The sequence below is a fragment of the Mus caroli genome, chromosome 6, assembly GCF_900094665.2.
Source record: "Mus caroli chromosome 6, CAROLI_EIJ_v1.1, whole genome shotgun sequence".
Classification (NCBI taxonomy): domain Eukaryota; kingdom Metazoa; phylum Chordata; class Mammalia; order Rodentia; family Muridae; genus Mus; species Mus caroli.
In genome coordinates, this window is record NC_034575.1 from 86,798,990 (window position 1) to 86,816,655 (window position 17,666).

Consider the following 17,666-nt stretch of genomic DNA (forward strand, 5'->3'; position numbering starts at 1 on the left):
AGGGTGGTGAGACGAGCCACAGCTTGTGCTTGCTTCAAGCCACAGCATTGTTTATTTGGTGGTTGGGTATTTTGGCATCCTCCTTAATTCCATGTTTGGGTGAATGTTCCACCACCTCCCTGATGCTTCCACACACAGAGCACGTGGACTCTGTACTGATTGGGTCTGTACACGTGCCCTGTGCTCCACATTCTCAGGATAAGCTAGAGATGGGACCTCATGCCCACTTCACAGAATAAGAAGGAAGCCCAGGACTAGCCCAGGTTTAGAATGATTGTACTATGTACTATGTATATTGTATTGAATATGTTTCCCAGGTTAATGTCTCATCCCCAGAGCAATAGTGTTCGGGGCTAGAAGAAGTGATGTGGTCCTGCAGGCCCAGCCCCTCAATGGAGCACACTATCATCCTGGGGGCAGGGTGTCTTGGGAGTGTGTTCCTGAGAAAAAGATGAGCCCCACTCTCAGGCTTCCCTGCCTGCCTGTTGTCTGCCAGGAGGTAGGTACTTGATGTGACCCCTCAAACCCGGGCTTCTCTCTTTTCAGAAATGTAAGAAGTGAGGCTCTATTCTTCATAAATGATCCTGCTCCAGAACAGCTGAGGTTGACAGGAGAAACTCCTTTTCTCTGAGTTCTACAGAAGTCCAAACTAAGGTGCCAGTGGGGCTGGTATAATGACCCTGGACCAAGGAGAGAGCTCCTTGATTTGTAGACAGTCTAGGATCATTATATCTATATGCATATGTATATGTCTGTACCCTTGTGTATGTATGTATACATCCATCTATCTATGTATCTATATATGTATGTATGTATCTATCTATCTATCTATCTATCTAATCCATCCTCTGACCTACTTACAGGATTACAAAGCTGATAAGTACAGGCCCCAGAGTCCATGTTTCAGTCAGCATCTAAAGGTAGGAAAATGATGACATCCCAGCTGATGAGCAGGCAGGCAAGAGTCCCCTTTACTGAGCCTTGTCTATTAAGGTCTCCGACTGACAAGGCAAAGCTANGGAATAAGAAAGGCCGCCTGCTATTTTTGACCCACAGATCAGATACTAACTTCATGCAATGTGTCCTTGAAGGCTCCTCTGAATGCTTCTAATGTAACCTTCTGGCACCTGCGGCCCAGTGCAGTGGGCACAGCCAACCCTCTCAGCAGCATACCCTGTGTGCATCTGTGCCAAGTTTCCTTCTATAAGGACTGGAGTCCATCCTCATCACTCCATCTTACCTTAACCCCCTTAAAGACCGGATTTCCAAACCAGGTCACACTCTGAAGGAGCTGGAGTTATAACTCCAATACAAGAAGTTAGGAGGATGACAATTCAACACATAGTAGGCCCACAACAGGGAAAGGGTTCTCCTTTTCTGTACCAGCTGGACATCTGCACTGGCATGATCTTCCTGCTGCTCAGTTTAGCAGTGAGCAAAGGCAACAAGTGTCTCGTGGTAATTCAGGGAGGTCTTGGCTAGCAACAAAGCCCCCATGCATCCGATCTCCCTGAATTCAATACTACCTTTCCACCTCACTACCACAGGAAAATTGCCAACACAGAAGACAGTGCCAGAGCCTGGCCTGGTCCACAGTGCCTCAGCCCAAGGGCTGGTTCCACATATTGGGCAAGGTGGTAAGGTTAGAGAGGCCATGATTCCCTTGAGTCCCCAGAGGACATGGGTTCCTCTCTCTACCCTTGCCTATTTTTCTATTCCTTTACCAGGCTGGAGCTGTGTCAGCACAGCATTTCCCAGTCCATAGCAGTTTAGCCAAATTGACTCTCTGCTGAATTTCCCACCTGCCTACCACCTCCTCTGACACACACTGGCCAGAAGTCTGGCCAAAGTGCCTGAAGTGAGAGGGCAGCTGGCCAGAGCCTGAAACACTGCACACTGCCCTGCAGCAGATGTCTTCTGCAGAGACCCACTTCAGCACTAGAGAGCGGATACTGGCTATCTAGAGACTGCTTCCTGCTTCTCTGTTCCCGTGCATGAGTGGTGGGACACTGCCTGAGCACCCATAATCAAACTGTCCTGAGACTTAACCACCCAAGTAGAGGGACTCAGCTGTGCAGGCCTTGTCCAGAGCTGTGAGCCTGCATTTAGGTATCCAGAGTGAAGTTTCCCTGCCCTGGTTCCCAAACCAGTTTTCCAACTTCCTGCTGAGACCCTGGACTCCCAAGTGGCTCTGTGACCTTCTGTTCCCTTGCCTGTGGCCTTTCTTTTCCCTTGCTTTCTTTGAGCTCGCTCTCTCTCTCTCTCTCTCTCTCCCCTCCCCCACCCCTCCATCCCTTCTTTTTCCTCACTCTCCCTTTATTTCTTTGAGACAGAGTTTTCCTGTGTAGCTCTGGCTATCTTAGACTTGCTGTGTGGACCAGGTTGGCCTCAAACTCAGAGATCCACCTGCCTCTGCCTCCCAGAGCTGAGATTAAAGATGTGCACCACCATACCTGGTGTCTGTGGTTTTCTTCATAGCCCTAGCAAGGGTGTGCCCTGTTCACACCCTTGTTCTCAAATCCTTCCCCAGAACATACTGCCTTTCCTTGTGAGCCTGGTAAGTCCTCTCCCAGCTCCCAGCTCTGCAGTATAACTCAGCCTCTTCCCTTTCTTGGAGAAGTGACTTCTCTCCTCAGTAATCACCTTGGTCTGAACTTAGACCCTCACTGATGAGAGTGCCTGCATTTGCTGAGGACCAACTGGGTCTCAGGTACCCATTCCCTTTCTCCCAGCCAGCAACTTTCCTAAGCTCATTTCAGCTTAGAGACCTGAACATCATGGGAAGAAAGTGGCTTGCTGTTATCACCATGGTTGTCTCTATTTCCAAATATTCCCAACACCTGCATCTTACCACATAGACTCCACAAGAACCCTGATCCAGGCCAGGAGATGCAGAGTGTCAATACCCTCCCACAGTGGGCAGGACCTTGTGACAGTGCAATGTGATGCAGGTGTTTTCTGAGGTCTGGACACACAAGGAAACAAAGGTCCTACTGGGCTCTTCCTCTCAGTCACCCTGTTGTACCACTTTCTAAGGCAGTGGTTTTCAACCTCCTCAATGCTGTAACCCTTTAATACTTCTTAGTTCTTAATGTTGTCATCCCCCCCCCCAGCCATAAAATTATTTTTGTTGCTAATTCATAACTGTAATTTTGCTACTGTTAGAATTATAATGTAAATATTTTTGAAGATAGAGGTTTNCCAAAGGGGTTGTGAACCACAGGTTGAAGACCAACCACTGCTCTAAGGTTGATCACAGGGAGAGAACCAAATAGGCAAGATAGGGGTGGGGATGAGGTCANAGGTGCTTCTAGGAATCCAACCCCAGGCCTCAAGATGTGCCAGGGGACAGTAAATAGAGAAATCACTGCTCAAAAGAAAAGAACCATCGGTTAAAACCACTAGGTTCTGCATTCATTTGTTATATAGCCACAGCAACTACAATATTACAGTGATCCAGGAAGTGTTCATTGGCACTGGGTAATGAGTACCCTGGGTAAGCTGATGGCATGGTATCTCTGTGGCATCAGGAAAACAAATCTCTCTGGTCTCAATCTTCTTTCTGGTCTGAAATATGGGGAACGAACTACATTGCTTCCCTTTTCTTTCTGTTGGGTTTGGGGTGGAAGCAAGTAAAATTCACTTCAGAGACAGAAATTTATCTTACTTTTTTCTTGTCAGTTTTTAACAATTTATATGTGTATGTGTGTCTAGGTGTACACATGCGTGCATCTGTTTGTCTGCATGTATATATGTGTCTAATAGGATGAATGAGAATGGCTTCCATAGGTTCATATATTTGAATGCTTGCTCTCTAGTTGGTAGAACTATTTTGGGAAGGATCAGGAGNTGTGGTCTTGGAGAAGATCTGCAACTGAGGGTGGATTTTGACATTTCAAAAGCCCACACCAGGCCCAGTCCAACTCTCTCTGCTCCCAATTAAAAGGTAAGATGTAAGCTCTCAGCTACCACTTCAGCACCATGCCTGACTGCCTGCTACCTTACTCCTAGCTAGGATGGTCATGGATTTACCCTCTACAGCTATAAGTAGGTTCCTTGTTAAATGCTTTCTTTTGTAAGTTGCCTTGATATTGATCTCTCTTCACAGCAATGATAATAAGACTGTCTGTGTGTATGTGTACACCATTGCCTGTGGATTCCATGATTACTTGGAGCTAGAGTGATCAGTTATTGTGAGCCTCCCAACATAGGTGCTTGGCACCTAACTCAGGTCTTCTACAAGAGCAACAAGCACCCTTAACAGCCAAGACACCTCTCTAGGCTCCCTTTATTTTTTTGTGTTCCTCACCTACCCATTTGCCATGATGTTCTGGGCATGGAACCTTGGCCTTGGGCAAGCTGGGCAAGCTAGGCAAGCTCTCTGCCATCGAGCCACAAGTTCAACCCAGCAGTATTCACTAGATAGGATGTCACTCATTGAGGCAGCACAAACCCCTAACACCTACATCTCAGTGATCGAGAGTTTTGTTTTGTTTTGTTTTTGTTTTTACCATCAATCCATGCAAGACTGCATGGATTCTCATGAGCCTGCAGAGCCCTACTCCTGATAGACAGTGGGAGACAAGACCTGAGACCTGGTGAGCAGNAAGTGCTTATATCCCCTCAAAGCCCTGCCAGACCCCTTTCTAGTCCATGCCCCCAGGAGCCCTCTGAGCCCATGGTTGGGGAGCAACCTTACAAGTTAGTGTTCTGACTTGTAAAACCCAGGCCTCAGGAAGTAAGTGAACAACTGATATGCTGTGAGTTGGTTCCACTAACCACCATGTTTGGAGGGTAAGGTATAAGGCCAGTATGTAACAGGGTAGGGGCCCCTGATGTCCTTCTCCTGGGAAACTGGAATCCCATAGTAGAAGCTTAGATGAGTGACATTACACCACACCGCTGAATGCTGAGAGCAACTCCACACCACTGACACACCTCTTCGTCTCACTCTTCCCTCTTAGCTNTTACAATAAAAACATCACAAGGCTTCTAATACTTTGCTTAGCAAGAATATGGAGCTAATGTTCNCCCACATGCTGTCACAACCTCTTTAGAAAGTGACCTTGCTAAGTCCAGGAGAATTGAAGACTCTCACACACTACCCTGTACACATCCACAGGAATGCCACAGCTCAAGAGCTAGGAAGCACAAGAAAGAATGAATCACTGCCCTGACTATAACTTTGAACATGCAGCTATTTGTGTAACGGAATCCAATACACCAACACAGATGAATGGAGGGGGACCATGCACAGCAACATGATGAATCTCACTAGTGATGTGTTGAATGAATGGGTTGGGGTTGGAACTCAGTGGTAGAATACTTGCCTGGTGCGTTTGAAGAATTTTTCTCCCCAGTATTGAATAAATAAACCTTGAAAGACTGAATGCACAAAGCAAGTTGCAATTTTTTTAAGACAATGTCTCCCTACATAGCCCTGGCTGGCTTTGAACTAACAGATAGACCCCGCCTCTGTCTCTACCTCTCAAGTGCTGTGACTTGAACTCACCTCTACACCTCACAACTAAGAGTGACTTGGGTACCCACATTCAGTGGTACTGTTCATAACACCCAAGGCAGGAGCAACTGCAGTGTCCCCCCAATATAGAAGGAAAATANGGTAGAAACTTCCAGTAGATTAAGCTTTAGAAAGGAAGGCAGCTGTGGCCCATGTTAGACTGCAGAGAGACCTTGGAGGCAGTATACCAAATGAAACAAAAAGTTCCTCAAGGACAAATACTTGAGGTGGGGGAACCCTAGAAATAGAAAGTAGCACTGTGGGGCTATGGGGAGTGAGGACCGGTGTTTAATGGGAACAGAATTTTGATTTGTGAAATTGGGAACATTCTAGAGGTGGGTGATGGGGAGTGGCTGCACAAGTGTGAATATATTTCCACAGGGCACAGTGAATTGGTTACCATGGTGGCTTTTACAGGGCTCAATGGTGCACATCTGTGTTCCTAGCAATTCAAGACTGAAGCAGGGGGGTGTTTTGAACCCAGTTCAGAGCCAGCTCTGACAGCATAATAAAAATAATGAAACTGTTTGTTTGTTTGTTTGTTTGTTTTTGAGTCAGGGTCTCACCATGTAGCTCTGGCTGACCTGGAACTATGTAGACCAGGCTACCTCTAACTCACAGAGATATGCCTGCCTCTGCCTCTGTACTGGAATCAAAGCAGGCTTTATGTTACATATTTTACCACAAAATATTTAAAGCAAGTTGCAGAATATCCTGTTATGTATTTCAAGTTGAAAATGTGGAAACCCATCTTATGTATTAGCAAAGTCACCAAACTGTACCTGGAAATGCAGGCTCCTAACATGAGGTTCTGTTGGGCTCTGGGTCTAGGATGTAGGCAGGATGAGACTTGAGAGGCTGCACCGAGCCATCCTATGCCAGAGGACAGAAAGGTCTTTCTTGTTTTCTCTGTATCTGGTTTATTTCATTAACAATGCCCCCAGATGCTCCCTCCTCTCATGGATGAAGAGTCTGCAGCTTCCTACCCACAGCAGCAAAAAACCAGAGGCATTCCTCAACAGTTCAGTATGATTTCTAGTTAAAGAAGTCACAAGTTCCAACCAGACCCAGCCACTGGCGGGGCTCCAGAATCAGTCTACATTAACTTACGACCACTAATGAAGAATAATTAACAGCTTCAAGGGAGCCTGGCACACCCTGTGTTTAGAAGTGGTTAATTATGCATTGTCTGCACAACACCCTTTTCATACTCTTTAAGTTTTGGGTCGCAGTTTTAAACAAGGAAATATGGCATCAGGCGAAAAGCCAAGTGGCTGTGCTCAAAGCCTCTGTGAGGAGAGCCCCTGGGGCTGCATAGCCACTTGCTAAACCTCACCAGATACAGAGCCTCCGGCACTTTCACGTACTTTTCCAGAGTCCCCAAATTGCTGCTAAAGGGGGGCGGGTAGCAGACCTGGTCACCTTAGAGAGTGCCCAGTAGAGCATCAGAGAATGAGAAAGAGACTTCCTGAAGCTCCTGGCCAAACAGGAGCTGACTGCATCCAAAGTTCCTGTCCATGTCCATGATATACCATCATGGTTGTGGGGAGCAGTGGATGGAAAGAGGACAAGCCCCTGCTTTGGGCATGGTGCTCACCACAGTGGATAGTCACCAGCACTTGGTGAGCAGCACAGTAGCCTCTCTGGCCCCGTTTACCTTATGACTCTACTCTTAANTAGCCTTGTAACTACAGCCAAAGTATATCCCCCCTCTGTCTCAGTTTTTTAACCTAGAAAGTGGGATGTGCTCACCTCCCTCTGCTCAGGTCAGTGCCTTCAATGGAGAGACTCACAGGCAGCAGGTGTCAGAGCCTCAGCAATTANATCACTATCCTGCCTTTCTTTGTAACCAACTCCCCAATGCTTCCTCCCCACCTTTGAATAGTCTAAATAAACAAGTACTGTCCACTGCTGGCAACCAAATCCAGTGTCTACCCCCAGGCATCATTCAGACATCGTCACCAACAGTAAGCCTTCCCAGCTCCTCCTGGAGGCCTCCTTCATGCTGCAGAGTCTTGTAGCTGTCCATTCCTGCCTCAGCTTTCAGGCTTGTTAGTGGGTCTCCCTTGGCAGGCTGGGAGCCCTAAAGGAAAGGGCATATGCTCTGAATAAGAACCTGCCACGTGGATAGGTGGGAGGGGCTGCTGTTGGCTTGGTCTTTTACTCTTGGACCATGTGGCCCTTAGTGCAAACCTGAGTTCACCATAGCCAAGGTCCTTAGTGGGCTCTCCAGTGATTACAGCACAACATCCAGCCTTGATGATGTCATGTGGCTTTTCTCATGTCCTGAAGACCCTCAGTTCTTTCAAAGTCCTTAGGCTTGTTCTGTGTTTTGCTAGCAAAGCCCTTCANACATGCCCCCCGCTGTAAGAGGTCACTTCTGGAAGGTCCACTTAGACACAGACACTCTGTTCTGCCAAGGCTCTGATCACATGCCTTCTACAGCTGACAGAATCTGCTCCTCTTCTTCTCATGGTCTGAAGCTATAGATAACTGAAAAAGTCTGTCTCAGAACAGAGAGACCTGAGTTTTAATCCTCAGGCCACACGGACACAGCTCTGTGTTTGTGTCTCACTTATCTCAGCTTCACGAAGGGCTGTACTGCCTTTTTTTTTTTTTTGGGGGGGGGGGTCTGAGATTAACAACAGTATAATGCTCCACCCTCATTCTAAGGCTCAAGCACAGGTGTTCCTGGGCACACAGAGCATTCGGTCCTGGAGGGACACACATAACCTAAGAGACAAAAGTCTCTCCAGCTGCATGTACTGTGTGTGCTGAGACCCTGATTCAAGCACCTACAGCTCATGTGGCTGGAGTAATCAGATGCAGGACGGGCCTCACTGCTTGGCACTCACCCAAGTATGGAGACTTCCTTTCTATAGTGGCTGTGGGACCCTCAGCATCCTCTTCCAAGAAAGCCCTCTAGGAGTGGAAAGCAAAGCTTCCACACTTTCCCAGAACTGCATGCATACTAATGGCCATGAACNTCACAGAGTGTGAGATCAGGAAAAAGTAATTCCCCCAGAGTGGATGAAATAGTTTGTTTCTTGAAGTTTGTAATTACAACCATTCAGACGTCCCTGCCATGACCACATGGCACTCTACTGCAGGACACAGCACGAATAACTTAAGCAGAGTGTGCATGGAGACCACACACACACATACACACACACACCCATTTAAATACTTTATATATACTTTCCAAAGATATAAAGACTCATAACCCCACGCACACATACTCATAGCCATTCTCATACATTTATCCACTCATACACACACACACACACACACACACACACACACACACACACACACAGAGGCTTTCAGCCCCTGCAGTCCTTGTCAATGTGGGAAGCAACNCTCAAATCCCACTTATTACAGCTGTCAGGTCCAAATTCCTGCTGATGGGGAAATGGGCTCAAAGAAAAAAAGTGGCCTGTCCCAGGTGGTACTTAGAGGAAAGATGCTCAACTTCAGTCCTCTGACCTCAGGGTCAGGTGGTCCCCAGTCTGCCATCCCAGATCTGTGCTGAGTGGTGGAATCAACCAATTCACTTGTCATAACAACTCTTCTACTGGAAGGAGTGTGACTATAGGCCAGGGCTACATTGTTGCCTTCCTGGAAGCCAGACCTATTCAGCACCTCAGTGGCTCCCTGGGTTGACACAGCAGCAAGAATAATGCAGCAGTGCTATACTCTATAATGTCCAAGGAACCATGCCTTTGCAGAACCCCTTCCAGTAGCAGCCTGGAGGGAGAGGAAGGATTGTTAAGCCAAGTTGCAGAGTGGACCACACTAAGTGCCACCAGCATTCCTGGCCAGTGCGGGGACCCTGAGCTGAAATAGGACAGTCATATAGCTGGGCAGACTCGGGCTGAACTTTCTTTCTTGATCCCATTGCCCTCAAGGCCTAGGTTCTTTGCAGAGGGGGATCTGCTTACCTTTTATAGGCCCCATGCAACGGCTGCAGGCACAGGAACTGCCAGTAATCCAGGCAAAAGGCCTTGAACTTGAGCATTTTCACTTTCCAGTCTCTAGTGGACTGCAGTGGTGTCTCCAGAGAGACACAGCAAGGGGCTGCTAGGAGGTGGAGGCCTGGCCGCTGGTCCCTGCCGCGGCCCCCACTCACATGGCCCAGCCTTGCCTAGTACAGCTCACACAGTGCGCGCCTCCAATACAAAGAGCAGCCAGCACAAAAGCCTGCAGCTCATCCGCGTGCACGCTCTCACCGGGCAGGCTCACGCTGCTGCTGTCTCTGGTGCCCAGTGCTTCTGGGGGCTCTCTTGGGGGTCCCCAAAGCAAACCAGGGCATCCCTGGTTATGCTGAACTGTGGGGGACCCCAGCCCATCTTCCTGAGGAGTCTGTGAGNGATGGCTTCTGCAGCTGCTCTGCCAGCTCTTTTTCCAACTAAGCCAGGGTTCTGATGGCGAGCCAGTGTCCACCCACCTGCTTTGACTGAGTGGCAGGGACAGGGCAGGCTGGGAGGGGGGGTGGAGGGGGGAGCAGGGAGGGAGGGGTCCAGGTGACAGACAGACACTTGCCTCCGCTGCCAGATAAATTATGTGTGGAGGAATCCTGGCCTGGCCTGCAAGACTGAAAACTCACCACGTAGCCACATGGTGCTTGTGGTGGGGGTAACTGGGCTCTGAGAGGCAATAGGAAAGACTGACAAGGCCGCCAGCTCCGTTGCCCAGGCGACAGGAACACATTGATAAAATCTAAAATGGAACCGCAATGACAGCTGCTCATTGGCTGCTAGAAGAGACTCCTGCAGCTAATGAGGGAGGGTGGGAGGGCAGTGGCTGNGCTGAGGGGCCTTGGCCAAACAGGGCATTGTTTCCCAGGCTGAGTCTGGGACTCTGTGGGCCATAAGGCCCAGTAGATACAGGCTAGAAGCAGAATCCATCCTCTGTCTGACTCCTTTCCTGTCCCTTGGTTGGTTGGCTAGCTTCTATATCAACTCCAGCGACCCATTCCTCACATACCAGCCAGTGACATTAATGCATCATTTTGTTTCCAGACACCAACGTGATGCCCACCCCACCCCACCCCCACTCCCCGTCCTGCTGCACTAAGAATAAAGGCAGGGTTCCTTACCAAGCAACTGTTGAACACTCTGCTAGTGGTCTGACCTCTCTGGTACCTGGACACAGAACTTACCTGTCCCCCTGTCCCCCTGGTGCATCCTTCTAGCCCTGAGTAAGGTTCCCTCTGCTAGGAATGCCTCATATCTGATCATATCCCCATTACGACTCAGATGCCTACCTTCCCTAGATGTCCCAATAAAGCAGCTCAGCCTCCCTTGTCACCAAGTGTGATTCCTCCTGGATGCCTGACTCTTGATGTCTGGCCCACAGCTTCCTTCATCAGCTTGGAGTGCCCCCAGGGAGGGACCACATCTTTCCATCAATGTCTGTACCAGCAGCTGCTCCACCATCAGCAGGGGAAAATATGAGAACCTTAGAAGGCAACTGGGACCATCTCAGAACCCAAGGGACTTTCCTAAGTGCCAATCTCACTTGGTCATTTCAGGCTCCAAATCTGTATCAATTTGCATCTTTTACAAAGAAGGCCACTTTCTCCCTACAGATGAGAAAACAAAGGCTCAGGGAACATCCTGTGTTCAAGATATATATACACAGAGCTCCAAGTTCAGCAGATAGGAGAGACCTGAGGCCCAAAGAGCCTGAGTTCCATGCACCCTGAGCTAGAAAGCCNAGCTCCTAGGAGCAGGGTGGAGACCCATCCTGTACAGAGTCAAGTAAGGCACCTGGCCTGGCAAGACAGTATCCACCAGCAAGCTCTCCATCCAGAACAGTTGTCCTCAACCAGAGATAACTTGTCACCAGTGTGTTACTACCTCAGTAACACCTGGAGAAGTGTTTGGTTGTCACCAGCAGGGCTGGTGTTGAGGGATAATTAGATGCTATCAATTATGCTACTCAGTACAGAAAAGCCCTGATTTCTCTGTTGGAAGTGCTGGGCTGAGGAACTGGATCTAGAGAGTGGGTCCTGGGGTATCAGACTGGAAGAGTGAAGGAACCAGAGCAAACTCCACTGCAGGCACTGGACTGCTGCAGATGGGGAAGGGGGGGGCTACACCAGCATTCTCAGAGCTGAGCAGGACCTCCTGCTTCATAAGCAGAAGATAGCTGAGGGGCAGGCAGGGAAGGGGAGGTGGCCATCTGCCTAAGAGATGACCCTGTTTGCCAAGGTGGCTTATGCTGTTCCCTTCCCCCACTCAAGAGTGCCACCACCCCCTTCTTGGGACTAGGACATTGGCTTCCCTCTCACGCATGTGGCAGAGGAAGCTGGCTATGCCTGTGAAAGGCGGCAATTACTGGCTGGGACCTTTGTTTCTGATTTCCCAGGCTGTGGAGCCTTTAGAACCTTGGTGGGGCGGGGCGGGGCAGGGTAGGGATAGGCTGTGGCACTCTTCCACCAGAGCTTGAAGCACACTTTCTCAGGGGCTTGCAGACCCCTGCCACGTAATGAGGCCACCACAGAGGCCAGGTGGTGGCTGGAGGGGTGCAGTGGAGCCCTGGGTCCCAGTCATGGATCTGGTCCAATTTTCCTGATCTTTCTAGGTCCATCTTTCTCATGTACAGAATGGGCACANTGAGCTGGCTTTGGCTGTGAGGATTCCAAAGCAGGTCACACATCACAGTCAGGTGACGGAGACTTCAGCAGATGTCATTTAGCATCTGTTTCAATGCTGTGCTGCAAACATACTGCACATGCTCCACTCAGGGCTTCTGCACTAGTTGTTCCCAGAAGAGATGCCGATCCCATCCCGCCCACCAAGGCTAACCAGCTGAGACTCCTCAGAACTACTTCTCCTAACTTCCCTCTGGTCACTCGGTGCCATTTACCCTTTACCTTCAGTCCCTGTCATGCCTCTCCCTGGCACATTATACTAAGAAGTGGAATTTGTGCCTTTGTTGCAAGGCCCTGCCACATAAAAGCAAGGGTGGCAGGACAGTGGCTGTGGTGTCCTGAGGGCTTGACACCCACAGGTACTCAGGAACCATTCAACTCAGGTTGAATGGAGGAGTGGCTACCCGAGCCTTCCTCTCACCCCCAGCTCTGCCCTCTAGGAAGCAAAGGGCTACCCTGGCCACAGCCCTGCCTGGTCTGGAGAGACCTTGGGCTGACTTTGATGTGAACTGTACAGCCACACTCCCGTCAGTAGGGGACTTAATCAACCCCACTCAGCCCCCGCATATTCTGCATCAAGAGCTCCATCTACCTTTTCTTCCCTTCACTCCTGGGCTTTCTGGAACTTCCTAAGTAGGCCCCCACCGCTGTTGGGATGGCAAAGGGGGCTCATGCAGATGGAGACACTGCTCTTAGCAACTCCACTGGGTTCTAGAAAGTGACAGAGGCTCAGCTGCCCACTGGAGTTTCTTGAACTTTTTTCTCTGGGGCCCAGCATACCCTGCCCTGGATACCCTCAGACATGAAGGTACACTGAGCCAGCCTGGGCTGGGAACTGTGAGTGTATCCAAGTGTGAGCGTGGACTGTGTAAGTCCTGAAGTGGGTTATGGTCCTGGCATACCCTAGTACTGCTGTGTGGAAGCCCATGGGCAAATGTCTGCTTGGGAGGAACCAGGACTAAAAATGTTCTGGATCTCATGTGTGCAAGAGTCTTACAAGCACATGAGAAACTGGTGTGTCAAGTGTGTCACACATGTGGGTAGGAGTGGGGCAGCATATACATTGGAACCCCAAGGCTCAGATCCTAGCTCTGTCTCCCTGGTAGACATTAAACAAGAAATGTCTGCCATAGGGCCACAACTGTCCTGTCTCACTGAGTATAATTAAATGAATCTCTAGAGAAGTAAGTGGCACTGGAGTATACATACACAGGATTGTGTACATTACCAAGTATGTACCACACNGCTCTTGGTCCTCACATATTGGGGCAATGCCCCCAGCTCTGGGAATGTGAACAGAGACTACCTCCTTGCTATGTGCATGCACAAGGGCTAGGAATTGCCCACTACAATTTTCATTTTTCTTTTTCTTTTTCTTTTTTTTTTTTTAAAGATTCATCTATTTATTATATGTAAGTACACTGTAGCTGTCTTCAGACACTCCAGAAGAGGGAGCCAGATCTCCTTACCGATGGTTGTGAGCCACCATGTGGTTTCTGGGATTTGAACTCAGGACCTTTGGAAGAGCAGTTGGGTGCTCTTACCCGCTGAGTCATCTCACCAGCCCAATTTTCATATTTCTATATAGCATTGCCTGTATCCTGCNATGCAGGTCTGGCCCTGCTTAGTGTACCCAGTGATGGGTTCACATCACGTAGGTCTTCTCTATTTCAAAAACCAAGTTCCTGAGTGGCCACATCTCCCACCCTGGCTCTTGAACCCTCAGTCCAGCACAGACTGGGCCTTTTTTCTGGGAGTGGCTCATAATACAACTCCAAATGGGACAAGTCCTACAACACAGTACAGATGCACCTCAACTCTAGTCACATCAAATCAACACACACACAGTTCTTAGAGCCACTCCTGCCCATGATACAGGGAGCAAAGCTCTTCAGGCCCTGGCAAGAGCAGGAGCTCAATATCTAATTTTTCTTTGGGTAGGTTTTGGCTTTGTTTGTTTTGAGGCAGAGTGTCAAGAGTCTTGCGTATGTAGCCAAGGATGATCTGAAACTTATCTTCTGCTTCCATCTACCAAGTGCAGGGATCACAAATGTGCACTACCACTCTTAATTATAGAGATGGAACCCAAGGCCTTCTGCATGCTAAGCAATGGCTCTACCAACTGAGCTGCATAATCTTTCTGGTAAAAATGGAGTGCACTTTTTTTTTTTGAAGACCCTCGATAAGAACATTGGGATCTGAAGCATACAGAAACAGCACCATGCGCCCCCCCCCCCCATAGCACTGCCAATCAATGGAAATTCCAGGCTCTCACTGACTCCAGCTTTGGTTGTCATGGAAACTGCCTACTGCAGGCTGCTCCTCAGGGAACCACAGCCTTGGATCTTGCAACAATCAGCCTCAGCACAACCTGACTTCCAGAGGACCACAGTTCTGCTCTTGGGGAGGCCNTGGGCTGAGCCCTTGCTTGGGAGATCTGCTTCAGTTATATGTATTTTCTGGAGGTATATCAGCAGGACCTCTGACGTCTGGGGAAGCTGGGGGNTCTTCTACTAGGAAGGTCAATTTTCACCACCCCCAAGGGTTCCTCTCCACCCCAGGTGCATTCAGAAAACGTGAGCCTTGGTGGCCCTGAGACAGGACAGGCAAATNCAGGACAGTACCTGTATCGGTCAGTAGAGAGGCTGCTTCCGGTTTCCAGGGAGCTCCTGGGGTGGTAAAAGCGAGACAGGGTTACTAATGGTCCCANGGCAAGCCCCTTGGCACCCTGCCCGCTCAGGTCACATGGGTGGCCTCAGACAAGAAACCATGTGCTTTAACTTGCCTCTGATGTCCCCAGAGGTTGCACTGCCACCCACACCTCAGCCTGGTGCTGGTCTTTGGCAATGCCAGCCCATCTGCTTCCTTCTCAGATGGGGAAACCAAGATTGGGGAGAGGCAGCGTCAAACAGCTCTCATGTCTGGAATTTTTTCCTCTCCAAAGAGAGAATGTGATTCTGGGAATCATGATAGAAGGCCTTGTGCATAAGCAAGCTCCTACAGCTGAGCTACATCCAGTCCTGGGCTGGGATTTAAATTTANATATAGTTAACAGGGTACTGCCATGATCCTTCCTCTAAAGAGTCCTGACCAGGTTTTACAGCCTCCACATTGGGAGAGGAAGCCCAAGCCCCACTCCCTGTCCCAATCCACTGGCCCTGTGGTCCAGCTCTGGGCCCCAAAGCCTGGTTCCCAATTCTTTCTTTGACCAAACCTCAGCTGTGCTAATGGTGTATTAGTAAGACTGGTCACACTAGGATCATATCTGGACCCCTTCATGTACCAGTTGTAAAATAAGCTTGGTGTAAGTCATTTCCTGTCCCATGTCTCAGTCTCCCTCTNTGTGAAAAGGAAACAGTAGTGAGGCAAGCTTGCCCTGACCAGGACCACACTCCACATTCTCCCCTGTGTTCTACAGTATTGGGGTGAGGGGGTCCAGTTGTCACCTTCTACTGGTCACATGGGAACATCTGCTAGGAAAGGGCAGTTCTGCTGTATGTGGTTTGAATAAATATGGATCTCATAGGCTCATATATTTGAATGCTTAGCCACCAGGGAGTGGTGCTATTTGAGAAGGATTAGGAGGTGTGGTCTTATTGAAGTAGGTATGGCATTGGTGGGAAAAGTAGGCCACTGGGGGTAGGCTTTGAGGTATCAAAAGTCTATGCCAGGCCTAGTCCCTGTCTCTGTCTCTCTCTGTCTGTCCTCCAACCTTCCCCCCGACCCCCACACACACTCACCTCTGCCTATGGATCAGGATGTAGCTCTTATTCTCCAACACCCCACCTGCCTGCTGATATGCCTCCTGACATAATATTGGACTAAGCTCCTGAAACTGTAAGCAAATGTGAGAGCCAAATTTATGTTTTAAGTTTTTATTACTGTGCCTAAGAGATCCATAAACCTGTAAGCCCCTTGCCCAAGGACAGATACTTCCTGAATTNCTGNGGGCTATTTATGTAAGATAACAAGCCACACGTTTTTGCTCCCATAAACAAGTCTGTTTGATCCAACTGACTGGATGTGCTTGATCACATGTAGGTGAGGTACATAGGCAGAAAGCTTGCCCCTGATTGGATGTAGGCAGGAGGTATGTAGGCAGGAAGTACGTCAGGATATATGCTTGCTCCTGATTGTATATAGGTAGGAGGTATGTAGACAAGAAGTATGTTCAGTGTGTATGCTTCCCCCTGACTTGGCCTGGTAGGAAGTATGTAGCCTTAGAGGTTTGTCTTTATAAACCTCTGCAAAATGTGACTTGTGCTCATCTTCTGGGAACTCTGGAATGGATCTGGCCAGGGTCCATCTTCCTGGCCAGTATTTAATGCAAGCTTGCTTCAAAACAGGCTCAAAAACTGTGGTAATGATCTTAATCTCGTATTAACACAAGCCCTCAGTTAAATGCCTTCCTTTTAAGAGTTGCCTTGGTCATGGTGTTTCTTCACAGCNATAGAATAGTGACCAAGATAGAAGTTGATACCAGGGACTGGGGATACTTCTGTGACAGGCCTGATTAGGCTGCTTGTGAGAAAGATGTGGATTTGGATTAGGAAAGCAGTTGAATGCTTTAAATGAGCTTTAATGGGCTATACTAGTTAACTGTGAAAGAAGAGGTGCAGACAGCAATGTNAATTATAGCTCAAGAAGTTTCAGAGGGGAAGGATATTAGTAAGTGATCAAGAGGCCCTCATCCTAAAGATCTGCCTGAAGCTAAATTGGAGAATTTTTAANTAATGACAATGGTAGAGGAGATTTCAAGACAGCCTAGTATTGACTGTGCTGCATGGTTATTGGTGGTTATTCGTATGCCTATCTATAATGAAAAGGAGTAAGCTGAGCAAGAAAAAAACAAAACAAAACAAAATGTAGTTTGAGGACAAAAGTAGCACCAGGGAATGTAATATTGAAGCCAAGGCCAGTGTTCAAGGAGATAAAAGAAAAGCCTAATGCTAAATGGAATAAAGAGAGTAGTGACCTCAGGGCAAGACCCCACTCAGCTAAGCTTCCAACTTGTGAAAAGGAATTAAAGAAAGGCTTAAGCAGTGAAGGAAACCATCAGCAACAGAAGTTGATACAATGTGACTGAAGGAAGAGGCCAAATTCCTGAGCCGCTTCCACCTCATTGGCTTTAGAGTCAATATTAAAAGAAAGGGGTTGTGCAATCTCCCTCCACCACTAAGGAGAGCTGCCGAGGCCAGGCCTGTATCAAGCCTGTCCCTGCAGAGAAGCCAAGAGCCGGCCACTGCATAAAGTTCTGAATGTAAAACCTCAATTGCTGGATTGTGTTTGTGATTCCAAGATGATGGAGATACTAAAGTCATGAGATACCTGCCAAGGAGAGCTGTAGACCTGGTGTGGAACCAGCCCTAGAGAGAAGTGTGNTGCAGTCAACAAAGCTAAAAGGAATTGGAGATCTAAAGATTGGTTTGACATCAAACATAGAGATACAGAACTTGGAGTTTGCCCACTGGGTTTCGTTCTTGGTTT

The 17,666-nt window shown here is 48.5% G+C and overlaps 1 protein-coding gene across 3 annotated transcripts in view; it reads right to left on the minus strand.

Moving 5' to 3' along the window:
* Iqsec1 (IQ motif and Sec7 domain 1) overlaps nt 1-17,666 on the minus strand; it is a 151,018-nt gene that overhangs the window by 113,336 nt on the left and 20,016 nt on the right. The window contains exon 2 of one of the 3 annotated variants that reach the window (XM_021164330.2): nt 14,804-14,848. The exons of the other annotated variants lie outside the window; for them this stretch is intronic. Within the exon in view, the coding sequence (XP_021019989.2) occupies nt 14,804-14,848 (45 nt within the window). The remainder of the gene's footprint in view (nt 1-14,803; nt 14,849-17,666) is intronic. 3 annotated transcript variants of the gene reach the window in all.